Source organism: Cannabis sativa, chromosome 3 (genome assembly GCF_029168945.1).
Source record: "Cannabis sativa cultivar Pink pepper isolate KNU-18-1 chromosome 3, ASM2916894v1, whole genome shotgun sequence".
Classification (NCBI taxonomy): domain Eukaryota; kingdom Viridiplantae; phylum Streptophyta; class Magnoliopsida; order Rosales; family Cannabaceae; genus Cannabis; species Cannabis sativa.
Window position 1 is genome coordinate 5,991,791 of NC_083603.1, and position 17,768 is coordinate 6,009,558.

Here is a 17,768-nt window from a genome sequence, read left to right on the forward strand (position 1 = left end):
TAGTGTTCAAGCAATTTCAATGAGAATTGCTAAGAGTATATATAGTATTTTATTCGGTATTATATTGTTATTAGTATAATTATAAGTATTAAATTTCGTATAACTAAAGAAAATAACTTTTAAATAATATCGCTAACTAATTGTGAGGCGTCAGTTATAAAAAGTATTAGACACCACTGGTGCTTAATAGCAATACTCAATTTCAAAGAGCAATGCTATTTGGCATCAGTAGTGCCTAGCACTACCTATAGGTTGCTCTTGTAATTGATTAACGATATTTTTTAAAAAATTATTAAATTAAATTATATGAGACTACATAATTAATTGCATCAATAGCTATATGATATTAGGAAGGTACAAAATACTATTGGTGTCTTTTAGCATTTCATGATGAGTAATTTTATGTAAAGTGTTACTCAATATAATCAATGGCTACATGATATTTTTTTTCTTTTTTTAATTTTTTTTTAGGAAAAATTTATTTTTTAAGCTAATAAGTCATTAATTCAATGTGATGTAGGACTATTTGGGCAACTTTTAAAGTTGTCAACTATTATAGTATTTTTTTGAGAGGAGATGAAAAATTTTATGTGGATAAGAAAAAAATAAAAAATATATATATTAGCATGATCTATGTATTTTAGCAACTATAAATATTGTCCTCCATTAAAGATGATCTTAGAGCAACTCCAACGCACGTAGCTATGCATGAAAATGTCACGAGAAGTCACACACACAGTAGTAACTATAATTTCCATCTTCTTTTTATTTTTATTTTTAAAAAAAAAGTAAAAATTAAAATTGAAACTAAATGAATTTAAAATAAATGCTATATTAAATACTATTATGTTAGGTATGGTGGCAATATTTAAAGTTGTTTAGCATTAGAGTATTTTCTTTTTTTTTTTTTTTTTTTTTTTAGAAAGTGGTAAGAATAATGTGGATAAAAGAGAAATAAAATATTGTATTTTAAGTGATGTGAAGTTTTATGATAATTTTAGGTATTACTTGCATTGGAGATGCTCTTAGAGCAACTCCAATACTCTATATATCAAAGTATCAAAGTTGATGATCAGAGCATGTCAGGAGTGGGCTACCTTAAGGGCAAGTTTAATAGGCGGTATTGTTGATTGCTTGTTAGGTTCGGGCTTAGGGTTGGGATGAGGTGGAGGAAAGAGGGTTAAAATTTGGGTGAGTTAATATGGGACAGTAGCTACTGCCTATCTACGATGCCCACCATTTTTTGTTTTTTTTTTTAATAAAAGAAAGGGAAATTTGCAGCAAAAGTTCCCAAAAAGTTCACGGTGATGCAGATTAGTCCCCAAGCTCCAAAAATAGCGGCAATAGTCCTCAAGGTCACACTTTTTATTTGTCCGTTAGTCCTAATTTTAACTGAGCCGTTTATTTTTTTAAAATTGCCACGTGTCGAAATATCATTGTTCCAATTATTATTTTAATTTTAAAACATAAAAATAAAATAAATAAACACATAAATTATTTAAAAATGGTTTTTTTTTCTTATTCTTTTTTTTTCTTTTTCTTTTTCTTTCTTTTCTTCTTCGTCTTCTTCTTCTTCTCTTCTCACTGCCAGAACGACCAACCCCCAACCCCAAACCATCGATTCCAGCCTCGATTCCACTCTCGATTCCAGCCCTCTTTCTCTCCCACCTCCCATCCAATCACGGGACACTCCAACATCTAGAATTCTCACCCCAAGAGCTATGGCCCCGGTTCACGCACCTGGTAAGGATCTAATTTCCTACAACTTCTTTGTTTTGATTCAGATTCAAGCTATGGCCTTTCAACAGAGTAACCACTGCACCGATTGAATTTGCGGCGCCACCTCCTCCTCCTGAGTTTGACATTCGCCGAGAAATTTCACGCCTTAAAGCTCTTCGTTCCAGGCTCTCGGGTTCTAGAAGTTTCAGTCAGAAGCTCAGAGATGTTGATAGAGACCGGAGAGTTAATGACTTCTTTAATTCCAGTAGGAATGGATTTTTGAGGGTTTTAGCTTCGGTGAATTTGAGTTCCTATGAGTTGTTCTTGCTTAAGTTTAAGGATGAGGAATTGGAGTTGACGAGGAGCTCTATGCTCTGGTTGGGTAAATGAGATAAAGCAACAAATAATAACAACTAATAACAAATAAATAACCTATTATACATTCTAGAAATCCCTCAAGCTCGTATGTGTACAACACCCTCTCATATTTTTTTCTGGAGATAGAGTTGTATCCATCCATTTTAGAATTAGGATTAGGGTTGTGATTAGGGTTTAGGGTCTGGTAGTGAGAAGATAACGAAGAAGACGAAGAAGAAAGAAAAAGAAAAAAAAAAGAAAAAGAAAAAAAAAGAAAAGAAAAAGAAAAAAAGAAATTATTTTTAAATTATTTATTTATTTATTTTTATTTTTTAAAATTAAAATAATAACACCCACCAATGATATTTCGACACGTGGCATTTGAATTGGATTTAACGAATCTGTTAACTTGGAGACCAACGGACAAATAAAAAGTGTGACCTTGAGGACTATTGCCGCTATTTTTGGAGCTTGGGGACTAATCTGCATCACCGTGAACTTTTTGGGGACTTTTGCTGCAAATATCCCTAAAAGAAATGTATTAATTGGTTACTTTCTTTTATGTGGGTCTCCAATAACAATTTATGTTGCTTCCGTTGATGATGGCCTAATAGTAGCTATAGCATTGGAGTAAAATATTTGGACAATTGCCATAGCTTTTTTTTAAATATAAGTTTTTCCTAAAACAAAAAAACAATAATAAAATAAAACATTATAAATAAAATAACTGTTATTTTAAATAATAGTGTATGGGACATAATTTATAGGGTTGTTTAGTATTAGAGCATTTTTTTAGTAAGAAGTGGCCAATGATGATGTGGACGAGAGAAAATAAAATATTATATTTTAGGGTAATGTAAAGTTTTATGATAACTTTAGGATTGCTTGCATTGGAGATGCTCTTAGAGCACTCACAACAACTTTTTTTTCCATTTTTTTAAAGATTAATTTGAGACCTAAGAGCTCTCACAATAGCAAGAGAAGAGGTGAAAAGTGCGAAAATGATGGTCTAACAACAAGTGATGTATTTTAAAGAACAATATAAAGAATGTAATAGTGCTTATTTACACATAGAGAAGAAGCAATATTTCTCCTTCAATTTTTTTTTAATAATATATAAATAGTATTTTATTCTTGTGCTAGTTATGTGTTTTATATATATTAAAAAAATATTATTTAAATGATATAGAGAAAAAAAAATAGAGAAATTGTTGTATGGTATAATGTAAAATAGAAAAAATAGAGTTTTGGTGATGTATTTTGAATAATAGAGTAGAGAAGTTGTTAAGAGTGCTCTTAGAGTTAGAGATACTTGACCATAGTAGCAAGTCAATAATCACATGACAGTCGTTGATTGGTCAAATTCATTAAAATTTTATTTTTTTATTTAAAAATATATTTAAATATACCAATGAGAAAATAATACATGAATATTAACTTGACACTTAACGACGAGGTACTTTCAGAAGTTCCGCAAATGTAATTTAGGTATTATTACCGTCAAAAATTAAACTTAAGTATTTATCTGTAACCAGAAATTAAACTTAAGTATTTACGCTGCAAATTGCCCTTTTTAAAAATACATCAATAAAATCTTACTTTTATCTATTTTACCTCACACTTTTATATTACAGCATACATTAATTTCTCTATATTTTTTTTATATCATTTAAATATTATATTTTAAATCTATATTTCAAGCCTTGAAAATCATGTAAATAATGCTAAGTTCTTAAGAAAAATGACAAGGTAATTTGGATGGTGAAAATTAGGGGAGTCGATTCATGTTGTCGTGTCATTCGTATTCGTATTATGCAAGTTGACATGTTTAATTGGTCAACCCTAACACGACCCGTATATATTTCGTGTCAAGAAATTTAAACATAAAATCCGCATTAATGCATTTTGGCAAAATCTTCGAGTAAAATTTACAGTGTAATTGATCAATGAATGACAACTAGATCCAATGTGAAAATTGAAGGGATTATTAGGACAAGCTAATTTAAAATTGCAAAGAGAACAAAATTGAATCACAGAAAGCAAACTTTCAGCCAATGTAGCATATCTTTTCAGTCTCTTCTTATTTATTTATTTGCTTCAATAAATTCTCTGTACTCACTCTTCATTTTGACTCCCGAAAAAGTCCTGTCATAACCACAATAACAAAACAATTATGTAATTTTGAAGCTAATTTTCCTTAATTCCATATAATATAAATGGATGAAAAATAAGTATGAACGATGGAATATAGAGAATTTTATTCTAAAATCGAAATTTGCAACAGATACAAACGGAAAGGGAGTGATAAAGTCCACTTAAACTTAGGGAGTTTTGTATTGCCAGGCCCTTTACACAAAGTCCCAAAAGTATTCCCAGAAGAATTGTTTTAAGGAATAATATGTTAAACAAATGAAGCATAAAATGATATATTTATGTATATATATATATATAATATCATATATAGTCTAACCTGAGCATCTCTTTGTTTTTGAAGAACTGAACACAAGGTGTACCCATGATTCCAGCTGCTTCAGCTATTTCTTGATCTTCCTCAATATCAATTTCAACAAAATGTACATTCTGATCGTAATCATCTATTACCTGCAGTGTAAAAATTTAGCAAAAGGTTCAATGCTCTACATCTTTTTTCAACTGTCACTGCAACAATGGCGAATTGGCAATGGATATAATAAAAGCCAGTCACTAAGCAATTTAAATGTAATTCAATTTTGCATATGCAATTTGGTTCAGTAATGAATCTTTTTTTTTTTTTTTAATGTTTTGAGTATTTTAACTACGACCTATAAATGGTTTTAAATCACATACCTTACTGAGAATTGGCTTCAAAGTCCTACATGGACCACAAGTTGGTGATGTGTATAGTACCAATATGAGTCTTGGACTTTCATGGTACAATTTACGTAGAGCATACTGAAAAACAAAAAATTAAAACAAAAAATCAAAAAAGAAAAAGGAAAAAAGAATGAGATAATTGAGTTTTGGACCAAGATGTAACAAATACTGAATATAACTGAAAGTTTATATCCACGTTGCGTCTTTGTCAAAGAATACAAACCTGTCCCCTATGCTTTGTAAGAGTAATGTCAAAGCCCTCTTTAACATCTCTTGGTGTGAGCTCCTTCTTGACCTCTTCAGTGTGTGGCTGTAAAAAGAAACATTAATTTAAGTGAAAAACTCTATTGAAATAGTTTATACGAGTAAACGGTGTGCCCAGGAGGGTTTTGTATAATAGATTAACTACCTGATGAAATTCAATTAGGAGTCCTTCGCCAACAAGATATCTCTCAACGGATAAAGCAGCGATGCATCCAGAGCCAGCAGCAGTTACAGCTTGCCTCCATTCGTGATCCTATATAGGTATATGAAGAAAATTATTACATGGGTATCCACCAAAGGTAACAATCTCTGTTGAACAAGTTTAGTAAAATTACTTTTAGACACGATTACCTGTACATCACCAGCTGCAAATACACCGTCAACGGAAGTTTTAGCAGAGCCCTCCTCAACTATAACATAGCCAGATTTGTCCAGATCAACTTGGCCTTCCAAGAGCTGGCTATTTGGTGAATGACCTATACCGTAAAATAATCCCTTTGCCTCGAGGACTGATTCTTCCCCAGTATCACTTTTACGAATTAAAACGCCAGACATCTGGTCCTTCATGTTGCTAACAACATCCACAGTCTCTGTATTGAAGTGCACAGTGATATTTGGATTGTTGAACACTCTGAAACATTCGTGATAATTAACCTGTTAAAAAAACATTCAGGTAGTTGAAAACTCAAATGCAAAATTTTCATTAGTACATAATTTACACCATTATGAAAGCCAATCAATAATGTTAAACAGAAAAGAACCACCACAAAACAAACTTCAGTCACAGCCTAAAAGTGGCAAATACCCTAAACCGCAGTCAAAATAGAATAAGAACACCCAATTATAGGACCTGCAAGATCTGGAGGAGCCAACTTCAAAACACTGGCATTATAAAGATGGTTCGCACATTTTCTATATGTTTCAATCAGGAGTTGTAAACCTTGTACTAGTTTGGAAAAAGTTGAAATTTCCATATCCAATAAATGAGATAAAATTATATTGAATCACTATCAGAAGAATGGTAAGTTAAGCAGAAAAAAGTCAATATATTGCTAATTAATGCATCATATGCATGAATATAATCCAAAGTTCAATCGTCTTTATTCCAAGTGGACTTGTTTAGGAGTTTAAGGTATACCTTGTTGGATGAATGAAAAGTTTTGAATATACTTTTCCTTTATAAGAGGAATTGCTGGGAAATCAAATTTTGACATGCATCTAAATTAATTATATATGTTTACTGTTAGTCTAAGTTGCTGACTGGTAATATAGTTAGTACTAATGTGCTGTCCTTATTGGTCATTTCAAGCCTTGACCAATAAGGCTTGAGTTCGGTTATGTTAGTTAAGTGTCTATCTATAAATAGCCTTGTGATAACTCATTTTTCAGAGCTATACAATTCAGATTAGACAAAAACTTCCATTCAATTCTCTAACTGATTTTCTAAGAGTGTGGTTCGAATGAACAGTGAATGAGTGTGTGATCAAGATCGACAGAGAGTGATTGGCATTAACATTTACCAATCTTACAAGAACTACAGATATGCTATAAAAACTTCCATACATTAATGTTAAACAACTCATCAGTAGCTCACCTGTCTTGCATTGCTTTAGAAGCCCTTAGCTGATCCTTACGTACAAGTAAATGAACATGACGAGCATACTTGGTTAAGTATAAGGCTTCCTCTGTAGCTGTATCACCCCCTCCAACCACAGCAAGTACTTGCCCTTTAAACAATGGTGATGCCCCATCACAAATTGCGCATGCACTGATTCCCCTACTCCAAAATTCATCTTCACGAGGTAAGCCTAGCCTTCTTGCAGTCGCTCCTGTGGCGTATATTATACTATGGCACTTAACCTGACATATAAATGCAAAAAATAAATCTTTAAAAGTACAAGCAACAAAAATTAGATTTTTTTTCAAACAAACCTATGAGTAGGGACAAAGATTGAGAAATTATTTATAACTGAACACAATTAAAGAGCATAGGTATAGGTGATCATCTGGGAAGATAGTAAGATCTCTTTTGGGAAGGACAACATACCTTACGCTCACTACTTTGGATTGTAAAAGGACTATTTTTCACATCAATCAATTCAACATCTTCTTGAAACAATTCTGCACCCCAGCGTTCAGCTTGCCGTCGCATCCTAGATTATTCACAATGCCAAGATTTTAATTAGTTTTCTAATCCAAGTTTCTGCTTCATACTTTCATATGCATTAAAGCAAAAAATGAAGACTGTAGTTTGACTCTGTAGTACTATTATATCATACCTGTCCATTAGATCTGGACCAGTTATTCCATCAGGAAAACCAGGAAAGTTCTCCACTTCAGTGGTAGTCATTAATTGTCCCCCAGGAACACCACCTACTTGATATCCCTCAAAAACTACAGGCTTCAAATTAGCACGTGCAGCATATATCGCAGCAGTGTATCCAGCAGGACCTGAGCCAATTATTACCAAATTTTCGACTTCTCTTGCTGCATTAACAAATAATTAGCAAAAAAATTATATTAACTTATTAACAATCAAATTAAATTGCTATCTTTAGTCAAAAAAAATAATAATTAAATCGCTATCATTTCATACCCTACATGGATTAACTTACCAATCTTCCATCAAATTATTTAAAGTTTTAAAGAATATAATAATAGTAATTCACTATCACAATCATGCTTAGGTCCATATCTGGCGTAAATCTAATAACCAGCGGAAATGTTGTAAATTCCTCGCCATAAAAATCTTTTTGAACTATTATTGCTTATTGCTAAACAAAATCACCACAGCTTCAGAACACTTTGCCATAGAAGCCCAGAATTGCACTGTTCCAATAGATAACTCCCAATAAGCACTATAACTACCACACATTCTACAGCTGGGTCTAACATTCTTTACTCATTCACATTGATTCAATTCAATCAATTCACAACAAGATTGAATATTATTGACTCTATTGTTTCACATTCCCACCTAATTCGCACAACGCAATTCAACTCTATTGATTACATTCGAAAACAAGTAATCAAAATAAAAATTACAGCTCCATAAATCAAATCCGAATCCTATACATTAGATTAGATAGTTCAAGACTTCAATCAATTTAATATTCCATTTCATGACACTCCTTCCAACTCGCAAACTCCATACCTCAAAGTTTCACAGCTAAATTTAAAACATCCAAGAACAATCATAGTGACTTTCTTGTTTCTCATTTCCCCCTAATTAGCACAACGCAATTCAACTCTATAGATTACACTTAAAAATAAGTAATACAACAATTACAGCTCCACAAATCATGTCCGAAACCAAAACATTACATAGTTCAAGATTTCAATCGATGATTTTCTATTTCATTACATTCCGTCCAAGTCGCAACCTCCACACCTCAAAATTCATCATTCTTCAATAAAATTCCACGTCGAAATTTAAAACATCAAAAAACAATCACAACCTTATATAGTGACTTTCTTAATACACATTTCCACCTAATTCGCACAACGCAATTCAACTCAACAAATTACACTTAAAAACAACTAATACAACAATTAAACCTCCACAAATCAAGTCCGAATCCAAAACATCAAATAATTCAAAACTTCAATCGATTTAATCGGACATTACACCACGACACTCCAATCAACTAATTCATCAACGAACTTTTAAAAAACAAAAATTCAACGCAATTCAACTCCACAAATTACACTTAAAAACAACTAATACAACAATTAAACCTCCAAAAATCAAGTCCGAATCCAAAACATCAAATAATTCAAGACTTCAATCGATATAATCAGACATTACACCACGACACTCCAATCAACTAATTCATCAACGAACTTTTAAAAAACAAAAATTCAAAACATCGAAGAAATAACAATGAGAGTAAATTAACCTGGAGAAGAAGGCGACGGCGGCGGCGAGTCGGAAGAAGCTCTGAGTCTGAGTCTGAGGGAGGGAAGAATGGGAGAACGAGTTCTGAGCGAGTGGAGACGAAAGCAACGTGGAGAAATGATAGGGAAGGTGCCGAAGAAGACGAGACTGTGAGGAGGAAGAAGAGTAGCAGTAGAAGGATTGGCCATGGTGAGTCGGTGAGTGGAGAAGGGACCGATTTGAGGTCCTATCCTGAGAGCCATAAGTTCAGACCATACAAATGGTATCAGAGTATTTTGTTGATACTAAAGAAAAACGCATTTGTATTCTGTTTTCTGGGGGAGAGCGAGTGAGTGAGAGTGAGTATTTTCATTTGGACACACATACATGATCCTACTCTCATCCATACACGCATCGCCTCGCGCGTTCATTACACCTTCTCCTTATACCAACTTAAAAGGAAATTGATAGTTAGGGGGTTTTGCCGCAAATTACTCTTAAAGTTTTTATTTTATTTTGTAAAATATGGCCACCTAGGATAATTTTTTAGTGACCTGTCATTGCCACGTGGGTAAAATTAGGACTTAACGAGACTGGACAGACGACACCTTAAAAATGTAAACATAATAGTACTTTGGAGGGTTTTCCCACCAAAATATGAGGTTGGATGGTTTTTTGCAAGTAAATTGATAGTTCAGGGGATTTTGCCCGCAAATTACTCTACTCAAATATATATTTGGTACATTGTGATTTTAATAATATTTTCATATTTTCAAATTGTATATATTTAGTTGTCGTTTATTAACACTTTTTTGTTTTTAAATTTTTAATCATATAATGAAAGTTCTATTTTTGTTTTTGAAAAACAGAAATACGTTCTATAATTATTTTTATTTTTCAATTTTAAAAACAGAATCAAAAGTGTGTTCTGTAAAGTTTATTTTTTTTTATTTTATTTAGGTCTGGTCTAGGTCCGGGGTTGGATTTAGATTCGGATCAGAGGACGAATTCAGCGCCACGGCCGTTGGGGGCGGGGAATTTAAGTCCGAGTCTAGTCGGAGTCCATTTCAAAATTTTGATTCTTAATTAAAAAATTAAAAAGTGAAAACAATTTTATAGAACATGTTTTTTAAAAATATTTTCACTTTTCTAATTTTAAAAACAGAAAGTTGAGTAAAAAAGTGTTACCAAACGCTACCTTAGTACCTTAAGGTAAAATTTAATCAATACAATTTTATTAATTTAACCAAATAGTTCTTAGTTATATGTAATTAAATAACTAAATTTTGAATTCAAAATTCATGAAATTTTACACAATTTGATTGTATTGATAAAATTTTATCAAAAATTTTGAATTTAGGGTACCCAGAGTACCAAATAAGTATTATCGAAAATACAGGGTACTCAACTTGTATTTAGATAAAATACAGGGTATCAACTACCAAATGTGTAGACACCCTAATAGGAAAAGAGCTTTTTGCAACTAAACTATTATTTCACTTGCACTTAATCATCCAAGCTCAAATTTTAGTAGTAAAACCCTTCAAACTACTAAACTGTTAACAAATTTAAGGTGACATCTATTTTCCACAGTTAACTACCAACTTGAACTGTTTATATATACACTTTTGTACACGTGACACGTGTATATTAGTACACCTAATATTATTATTTAAAAATTATAAAAGAATATTTCAAAATTTATAATATTTCTTTTTTATTTTTTTAATATTCTATTTTTTATTTTTATAATTTTATTAAATTTTGAAATAATAATATTAGGTGTACCAATATAAATATGTCATGTGTACAAGAGTGGCACTACTACAAAAATGATTTTTAGTGATACATAATGAATGACTTTAAATACTTTCAGTGTCACTTCAATGCGGGTCACTAATGTGAGTGTCAAAAAAAAAATACTATTTACACTCTCAAAAAGTGCATCACTATATCATTTTCTTTTTTATTTTATATGTATAGTGTTACTAGAAAAGTGACGCTATATAGCCTATGTTTTTTTTTATCAATTCCAAATATATTAATAATGTTATATTATTGTTATTAGTTATAAATATTAAATGAGAAATTTGATTAATTATGCTTACATGTAGTTAAATTTTTTTCGTAAAACTCATAATACCCAATATTTGTAGTATATGACTACATTTGTATTTTTTCCAAAATACCCTCTTTATTTACTTCACCCCCTCTCTCTTCTTCTCTCGTTCCCTCTCTCTTCTTCTCTCTTTCCTTCTTACTGCCCGAAGCTACTACACTACAAAACAACTCAATATTTTCTCTTCTCTTCACTCATTCTTTTCACCTCACTACACTAGAAGCTACTATACTACAAGCCACACCGCATAATTTTTCTCATTTTTGGACGAGCATCATACACGTCATGGGTTTTTTTTTTTGTAATCTTATTTGTTGTTGTTATATTTAGTTTAGAATGTTGTTTTGATGCTTGATCTGTGGATTGTTGCTGTTATTTTGCTGTTTTGTGTGTTAAAATGCTTGTTGTCTGTAAATATTGTATTTTTCCTATTTTCTGCAATTTTTTTGTCAGGTCTAATGGGGTCCGATGTAGGTCCGATTGTGGTTTGATGCCCTGTCAAAGTTGGTCGACAGGGATGAAGGCTCGATGGGTGTCCAAAATTTGGTTTTCGCTTAATTTTTATGAACTGGTTCGATTGGTCCCGATGGGGCACCGATGGGGGCCCAATGAGTGTCCAAAAATTGGCTTTCGCTTCATTTTTATGAACTGGTAGACATCATCAACTTCTGTACAGCTCTCAAAAACTCTGCGCAGTTGGCCAAAGCTGATGGAAGGATTACCATTGAAATATTTCATAATCAACTGGTTCGAACTTCCTTTTTCTTCAATTTCTTCTTCAGTAGGTCCGGGCAACAAGTTTAACCCGGTCACCAAACCAAACTCCACCCTACCAAATCTACATCTCTTATTCGCCAAGTAAAAATGTACCTCGTCTAGCTTGTCACATTTGATTTTGTGCAACATCAACTAATGGATTAATGCTCCCGAAAATTATAATGGTTCTTTCTCGAAGAACTGTTTGAAAGAGGATTCTCTCACCCTATCCCATAATCTGAATTTTTCAAATTTGGCCTTAATCTTCAGGTAGTAATAATTACCCCTACGTCAAGTGACACGGCCTATGTAATGTTCTAACAGTGGAATTATTAGATGTGGAGGTCTCTGCAAAAAAAAACCAAGAAATTGAAAGTTAAAATTCTATATCAATAAATAAAGGAATTATTACCCATCGGACATATATCGGAATGCATCGGGCCCACATCAGACCCGATGCTATAAACCTCAAAAAACAGCATTATTCATATCAATATCAGACCTATATCGGACTACATTGGGCCCACATCAAGCCCGATGTCATCAACCTCAAAAAACAACCTTCCATCAAACATGTATCGGACTACATCAGGCCCACATCGGACCTGATGTCATCACACTCAAAAATAGCTACGATATTATACCCATCGGACCCTAACCCTAAACCCATCGGACCATATCAAGCTACATCAGGCCTATCGGACTAGACTTTAAACTCTTTAACCCGTCAGACGGACTAGTTAAGTTAGTTAAATAGATTTTCCTATCACGTTAATAATTTATCTCAAAGAGCAGATTTCTCAAAGTTACAATCACACTTTCCAATGAACTCCACATCCATTTCTCATTTCTCAAATCAATGAAAGAGAGTTTCTCTCGTACCATAAATGAATTTAATCAAACATATTTTAAAAGAGAAATGTTAAAAAATATTGGTGGTGTCTAATACTATTTAAAGTGTTATATCGTTATTGGTGCAATTAAGTATCGAGTCTTATATAATTTAATTTAATAACTATTATGAAATATCACTATCTATTGATAGTGCTGTATAATTTTACCCCCTCCCTCAAGAAAGGAGTCATCGTAGGGTGGGGATGATCATCTACAAGATCAACAATAGACAATCAGATCAAATTTCGTTAAAACTAACAGGTCAGGATACCTAAAGAATGAAAAATGGGAAAGAATTTTATCACTTACCCACAATGCAGAAATCAAGCGTCAATGGATGTCTTTTCAAAGGGAACCCGAATGTGAAGAACCAATATTCCTAAAAGTCGTGGGTATGCCTATAAGAGCTGACGAGGCATACCACATCCTCGCTCTTCTTTAGCATATAGAAGCCTACCCTAAATGTGTTCTTCCGCATAGGGTTTGATTCAACCTTGTAAAAGAAAATAATCTCTTCAGGCGAGGGGACTTCCACGTCCTGATCCTTGCAGAAGACGTACCATTCTGCCAGTAATTTATATACCTGAGGGATGAGTTGGAATGGCGCTAGCCCTACTTCATTGCAAAAATGCGCGAAGTAGCTCTGAAGAGGAAGGTGAGCTCCAAATTCAACATGCGCCTAACTCCAAGCCCCGAATCCATCCACGCAATAACACAGAGTTTTACCCTTTAGTGCTAGCTTGTTCTAGAACAAGTCAGAAATACTTCTAAGCCCTGTGTTCTCCTTGTAAGACCATAATATCAGGAAATTGCAGAGTTTGTTCTTGTACCGATCCATCTCCCAATGAGATGAATCAGCTGCTACAACCGGCTCTGCGCTTTTAGCTTCTCGGACTGGCTCCTTTGCAGGATCTACAATCATCTCTTCTACAAATCTGTCTGCTTCAGGCATGGAAGTAACTAGAATAAAGAAGGATAAACCAAGCAGTTAGAACCTTACACTAATAAACATAGTAAGGGTACAAGAGAGTCCTCTTTTATAACTATTTGAAAAGGTCCCCGCTAGCTGGACCCAATATTTGGAAGCATGTCCTCCAGGGAACTTCACTTCTGAATGGAAAGATTGGGAACATACGGATGCAGAACAAGAAGACAAAACAAGAGCTTACAGTAGATACCATCTGGCATTGGAAGAGACCTGAACGGTAAGAAACACAAATTTCATAAGGGACACTAGATCACCAATGCAGATTGAAATTGTTATGCTAAATTATCCTAATCAACCTAAATGCTCTATACCAGCACAACAAAGATTCTCTAATCAACCTAAATGTTCTAATCAACATAAATGATCTATAACTACATGAGCCAACTACCTTTTAATTTGACTAAGCCACATAGATTTCGACAGAAATTAAAATGCACAAGTAATACACAGAACTTACGTGTTAGAGATGAAGGCTCTGGGATAGGAATTTGAACGTCATGCTCTGGCCAAATTGAGGGCAAGGCGACAGTGATTCGATTGAGGAACTGAAGTCTCATTTGAAAGGCACAAACTCTCCCCCAGTAGTTCATCAATGTCTACTTGATAACCTCGCGACCTCAGTAGCTCCAATGGATCAATGTTAAGGTTTGGGGGTGGTGCGTTTGGGTTTAATCTCGAATGTACTCAAAGAAGAAGGCAAATTATTTCGTCAACATACTCAGACATTCATTAGAAGCAGATTTTTGGGGGCTTTTTTCTCCTCTCAAGAATTTTTTCTTCTCTAGAAAATTTAAACTCAAAAACTTGAAGTGACGAAAAATGGTGAATGGTCAACTTCCCCAACATTTATACCAAAAGTGGTGATCTGCGTGCTCTCTAATCTAATGATCTAAATTTGGCTCTAGAAAGCACAATGCAGACCCAATGGCTACAGAATATGAAAGGATTGCATTTAATGCCTTATGCAGAATCGAGGTCATTTGATGATAATATGCGTCTCGCAAGTCACGCTAACATAAACTAGTCGTCAATCCACATCCCTAGATTTCACACGCCTTCTCAAGGCGTGTAACCTGCACAGACTAAGGAGATTTTGACATGTGTCCTCTGCTTCAGGGAGATGAAGAGATAGTAGGCTTCCGCCACTCATTGCTTTGGAATTTCAAAAGAACTCTTTCATTTCCAGCTTTGTATCACAAGTGAATCTGGAAGGAGGCCTGCAAGCCTTCACGAATCATGAGTCCTAAAGGCTTGGGGATAAATGTTATCTAGGTTTTCGAAATGATGACGTGTAACTTCCTAAGTCCACATACCAGCTAAGGTAGGACCAAACTTGGGCCCGGTCTGGTTGATTATTCAACCAGATGACCAAGTCACGTTGTAGTTCTCATACGAACCTAGGCCCAACTTGCTCACCTGCCAAGGCCAGACCTCCCTAATCTTGAAAAGGCCATTTGACCTAGAAGCAAAGAGTCTGCCAAGACAAATCTAGATACCTTCATGAGGTGATTCGGAAGTGGGTAATCGAAGAGTCACCCAGATAGTATCCAGACGTCCTCTTACATGGAATCCTTTTGATGTATAGGGCCCCACGGTGTTAGAACTTGTCCCCCGCATCAGACTGGCGAAGCGCGTATGCTACCAAAAGAAGGTCACTTTTTCCTCCAACGCTATATTCTCTGATATTCTCGGTACGGACGTGGATACGCACGACACTTGGCATCCTCAAACGGTCTATGCTTGTACGGAGAAGCCTCACCTCGTGAATGGGGCCTCACTCAATTGGCTCTGTTGAAGTAAACCCCATATTAACCACACTGTAAAAATCAGAATATTACACAAAGTATTACAAGGCAGTAAAATAAATCCTAGGTGGCCTTTGGCCTCTAAATACCTAGGATAGATCAGCAAGTTAGTTACAAAGTTTATTAAACTTTGTAACTAACTCTTTTCTCTATTTTTCCACTATTACAACACACACACACATATATATATATATAAATCAATACTCAGATCAGAAAAGAGAATAAGAGAAGAAAAAAATCAGAATAGAGCAAGACACACAATCAGATTCAGATACATCTCCAGATCAAAAACAACAACAAATATTAGCACAGAAGATGAACACAAGAACAAGCTGAGTTCTTTGGAGGAAGCTTACAGCGAGGTTAAGCTTTGGAACCTTAGGATTAGGGTTCGGATATCCGAGAAGCCAGGGAGACCGTTCATGCAAGATCAAGGAGAAAAAAAAGGAGAAATTAGAACTGATTTTAAGTGAGAAAATAAAGAAAAAAGAGAGCAGAACACTGTAAAATAATTGGGGGTTTTTCATTTCATACTTGTGTATTTGAAATCCCTACAAGTGTAAACTTTGATCATTGAAGATCTATATTGGAAGAGGCGAGCTCAAGAGGACGTACCCAGATTTTTTGGGGAACCTCTATAAAATCCATGGTGCATTCTTTCCTTTATTTTCTCCATTTTATATATATTGTTTGTGTATATTTCTGGGTTTATTGAATCGGTTTGGGAAGGAATTTTCTGGGTTTTTTGTTGTTCGGGTTGTGTAGTATTTATGGGATTTAAACTTGCATTTGGGCGGTTGTTCTTCATGTTCTTCATTGAAGAACATTAAAGAAGAAGGAGGCATTTAGTTTCTTTGCTAGGGTTTACTTTAGGGCTGCCGTGTGTGTGTGCTGAGTGAAATAAAAGAGATAAAGACAATATATATATGTTATAGACTAGGGTTTCTTTTGCCTTAAAATTGAAATGACCAAAAGTAAATTAAAGGGGCTGTCGTTTCCCTATTTTTGAGGATTCAAATCAGAGAGTCAAAAGGAGCTTTTGACTGGGTGAGAAAGGTCCAAAGTAACCTTGGCTTTTGATTATTCTTGTGCTGTGTGTAGGGACATATCAGAGAAGAAAATCCTACAGTGGTATCAGAGCCAAACAAGGCACAATCTGTAGCAAAGATTAATCAAGAAAGCATAAAGAAATCATCAAGAAAGCATCAAGATTCACATTCATACCAGCAAGAATTCAAACACACAAAACCAAGATTGCAAAGAACAACACCAGGATTTTTCTAAACTCATTATCTATATAATTTCTTTGAAATAACTTTATACATATACAATTATGAGTTCCATGAAGGTTGATATAGATAAGTTTGATGGTTCAGGTGATTATCGTATTTGGAGGAAGAAGATTAGGGCTCTATTGGCTCAACACAAGCTGTCGAAGGTTCTTAAAGATCAGGTGGAATGGTCAAGTGATACAGCCAAAGACTAGCAAGAAGAGTTGCTAGAAACAGCAACCAGATTGATCATTTTCAACCTCTCTGATGCTATAATCAGATTGGTTGACAAGGAGGATACACCTGCCAAGATTTGGAACAAGTTGGAAGAGCAATTTCAAAAGAAATCATTGATCAACAAGATTTACTTGAAGGAGAGAATCTTTGGTTTTAAAATGAGTCCATCTAAATCTCTAGAACAAAACTTGGATGAGTTTTTGAGATTGCACATTGAGTTAGCGAACTCGGGGGAAAATGAGGCCTTAAGTGATGAAAATCAAGCAATTATAATTCTCAATTCACTACCGGAATCCTACAGGGAGGTTAAGACAGCCATTAAGTATGGGAGAACTGAGATCACTCTTGAAGAAGTAATCTCAGTTTTGAAATCAAAAGATTTGGAAATGAAGGTTGAAAGACCGGGGCATACTAATGGGGATGTTAACCTAAGTAGGGGAAGGCCTGGACAAAATAAACCATGGCATAATAAGGGTAGAAGCACTAGTAGAGGTTCAAGCACTAGTAGGGGTTCACATAAGGGCAGCAATCATCATCACAAAGGAAGGTCAAATTCAAAGGGTCCTAAAGATCCTAATGGGTGCTACCATTGTGGAAAGTTAGGGCATTTCAAGAGAGAATGCTACTT

The 17,768-nt window shown here is 34.3% G+C and overlaps 1 protein-coding gene across 1 annotated transcript; it reads right to left on the bottom strand.

Annotated features, from left to right (window-relative positions):
* Nucleotides 1-3,952: 3,952 nt before the first annotated feature.
* Nucleotides 3,953-9,420, bottom strand: LOC115711346 (NADPH-dependent thioredoxin reductase 3-like). Its single transcript, XM_030639682.2, has 10 exons — nt 9,093-9,420; nt 7,473-7,680; nt 7,241-7,346; nt 6,788-7,053; nt 5,545-5,824; nt 5,339-5,446; nt 5,153-5,239; nt 4,903-5,007; nt 4,547-4,677; nt 3,953-4,221 (listed from the first exon to the last, which is right to left on the bottom strand). The coding sequence occupies exons 1-10, from the start codon at nt 9,331-9,333 to the stop codon at nt 4,161-4,163; spliced, it is 1,593 nt and encodes a 530-aa protein (XP_030495542.2). The 5' UTR covers nt 9,334-9,420; the 3' UTR covers nt 3,953-4,160.
* Between the last annotated feature and the right edge of the window lie 8,348 nt (nt 9,421-17,768).

Bases quoted from the DNA above. Each gene is read 5' to 3' on its own strand.
- LOC115711346 (XM_030639682.2), bottom strand. From the start codon at position 9,333: ATGGCTCTCAGGATAGGACCTCAAATCGGTCCCTTCTCCACTCACCGA. The intron at 5,447-5,544 runs GTAATCGTGTCT...ATACCTATATAG, and splicing joins TTGCAGCTGGTGATGTACAG to GATCACGAATGGAGGCAAGC. The intron at 4,678-4,902 runs GTATGTGATTTA...TTTACACTGCAG, and splicing joins TGAAGCCAATTCTCAGTAAG to GTAATAGATGATTACGATCA.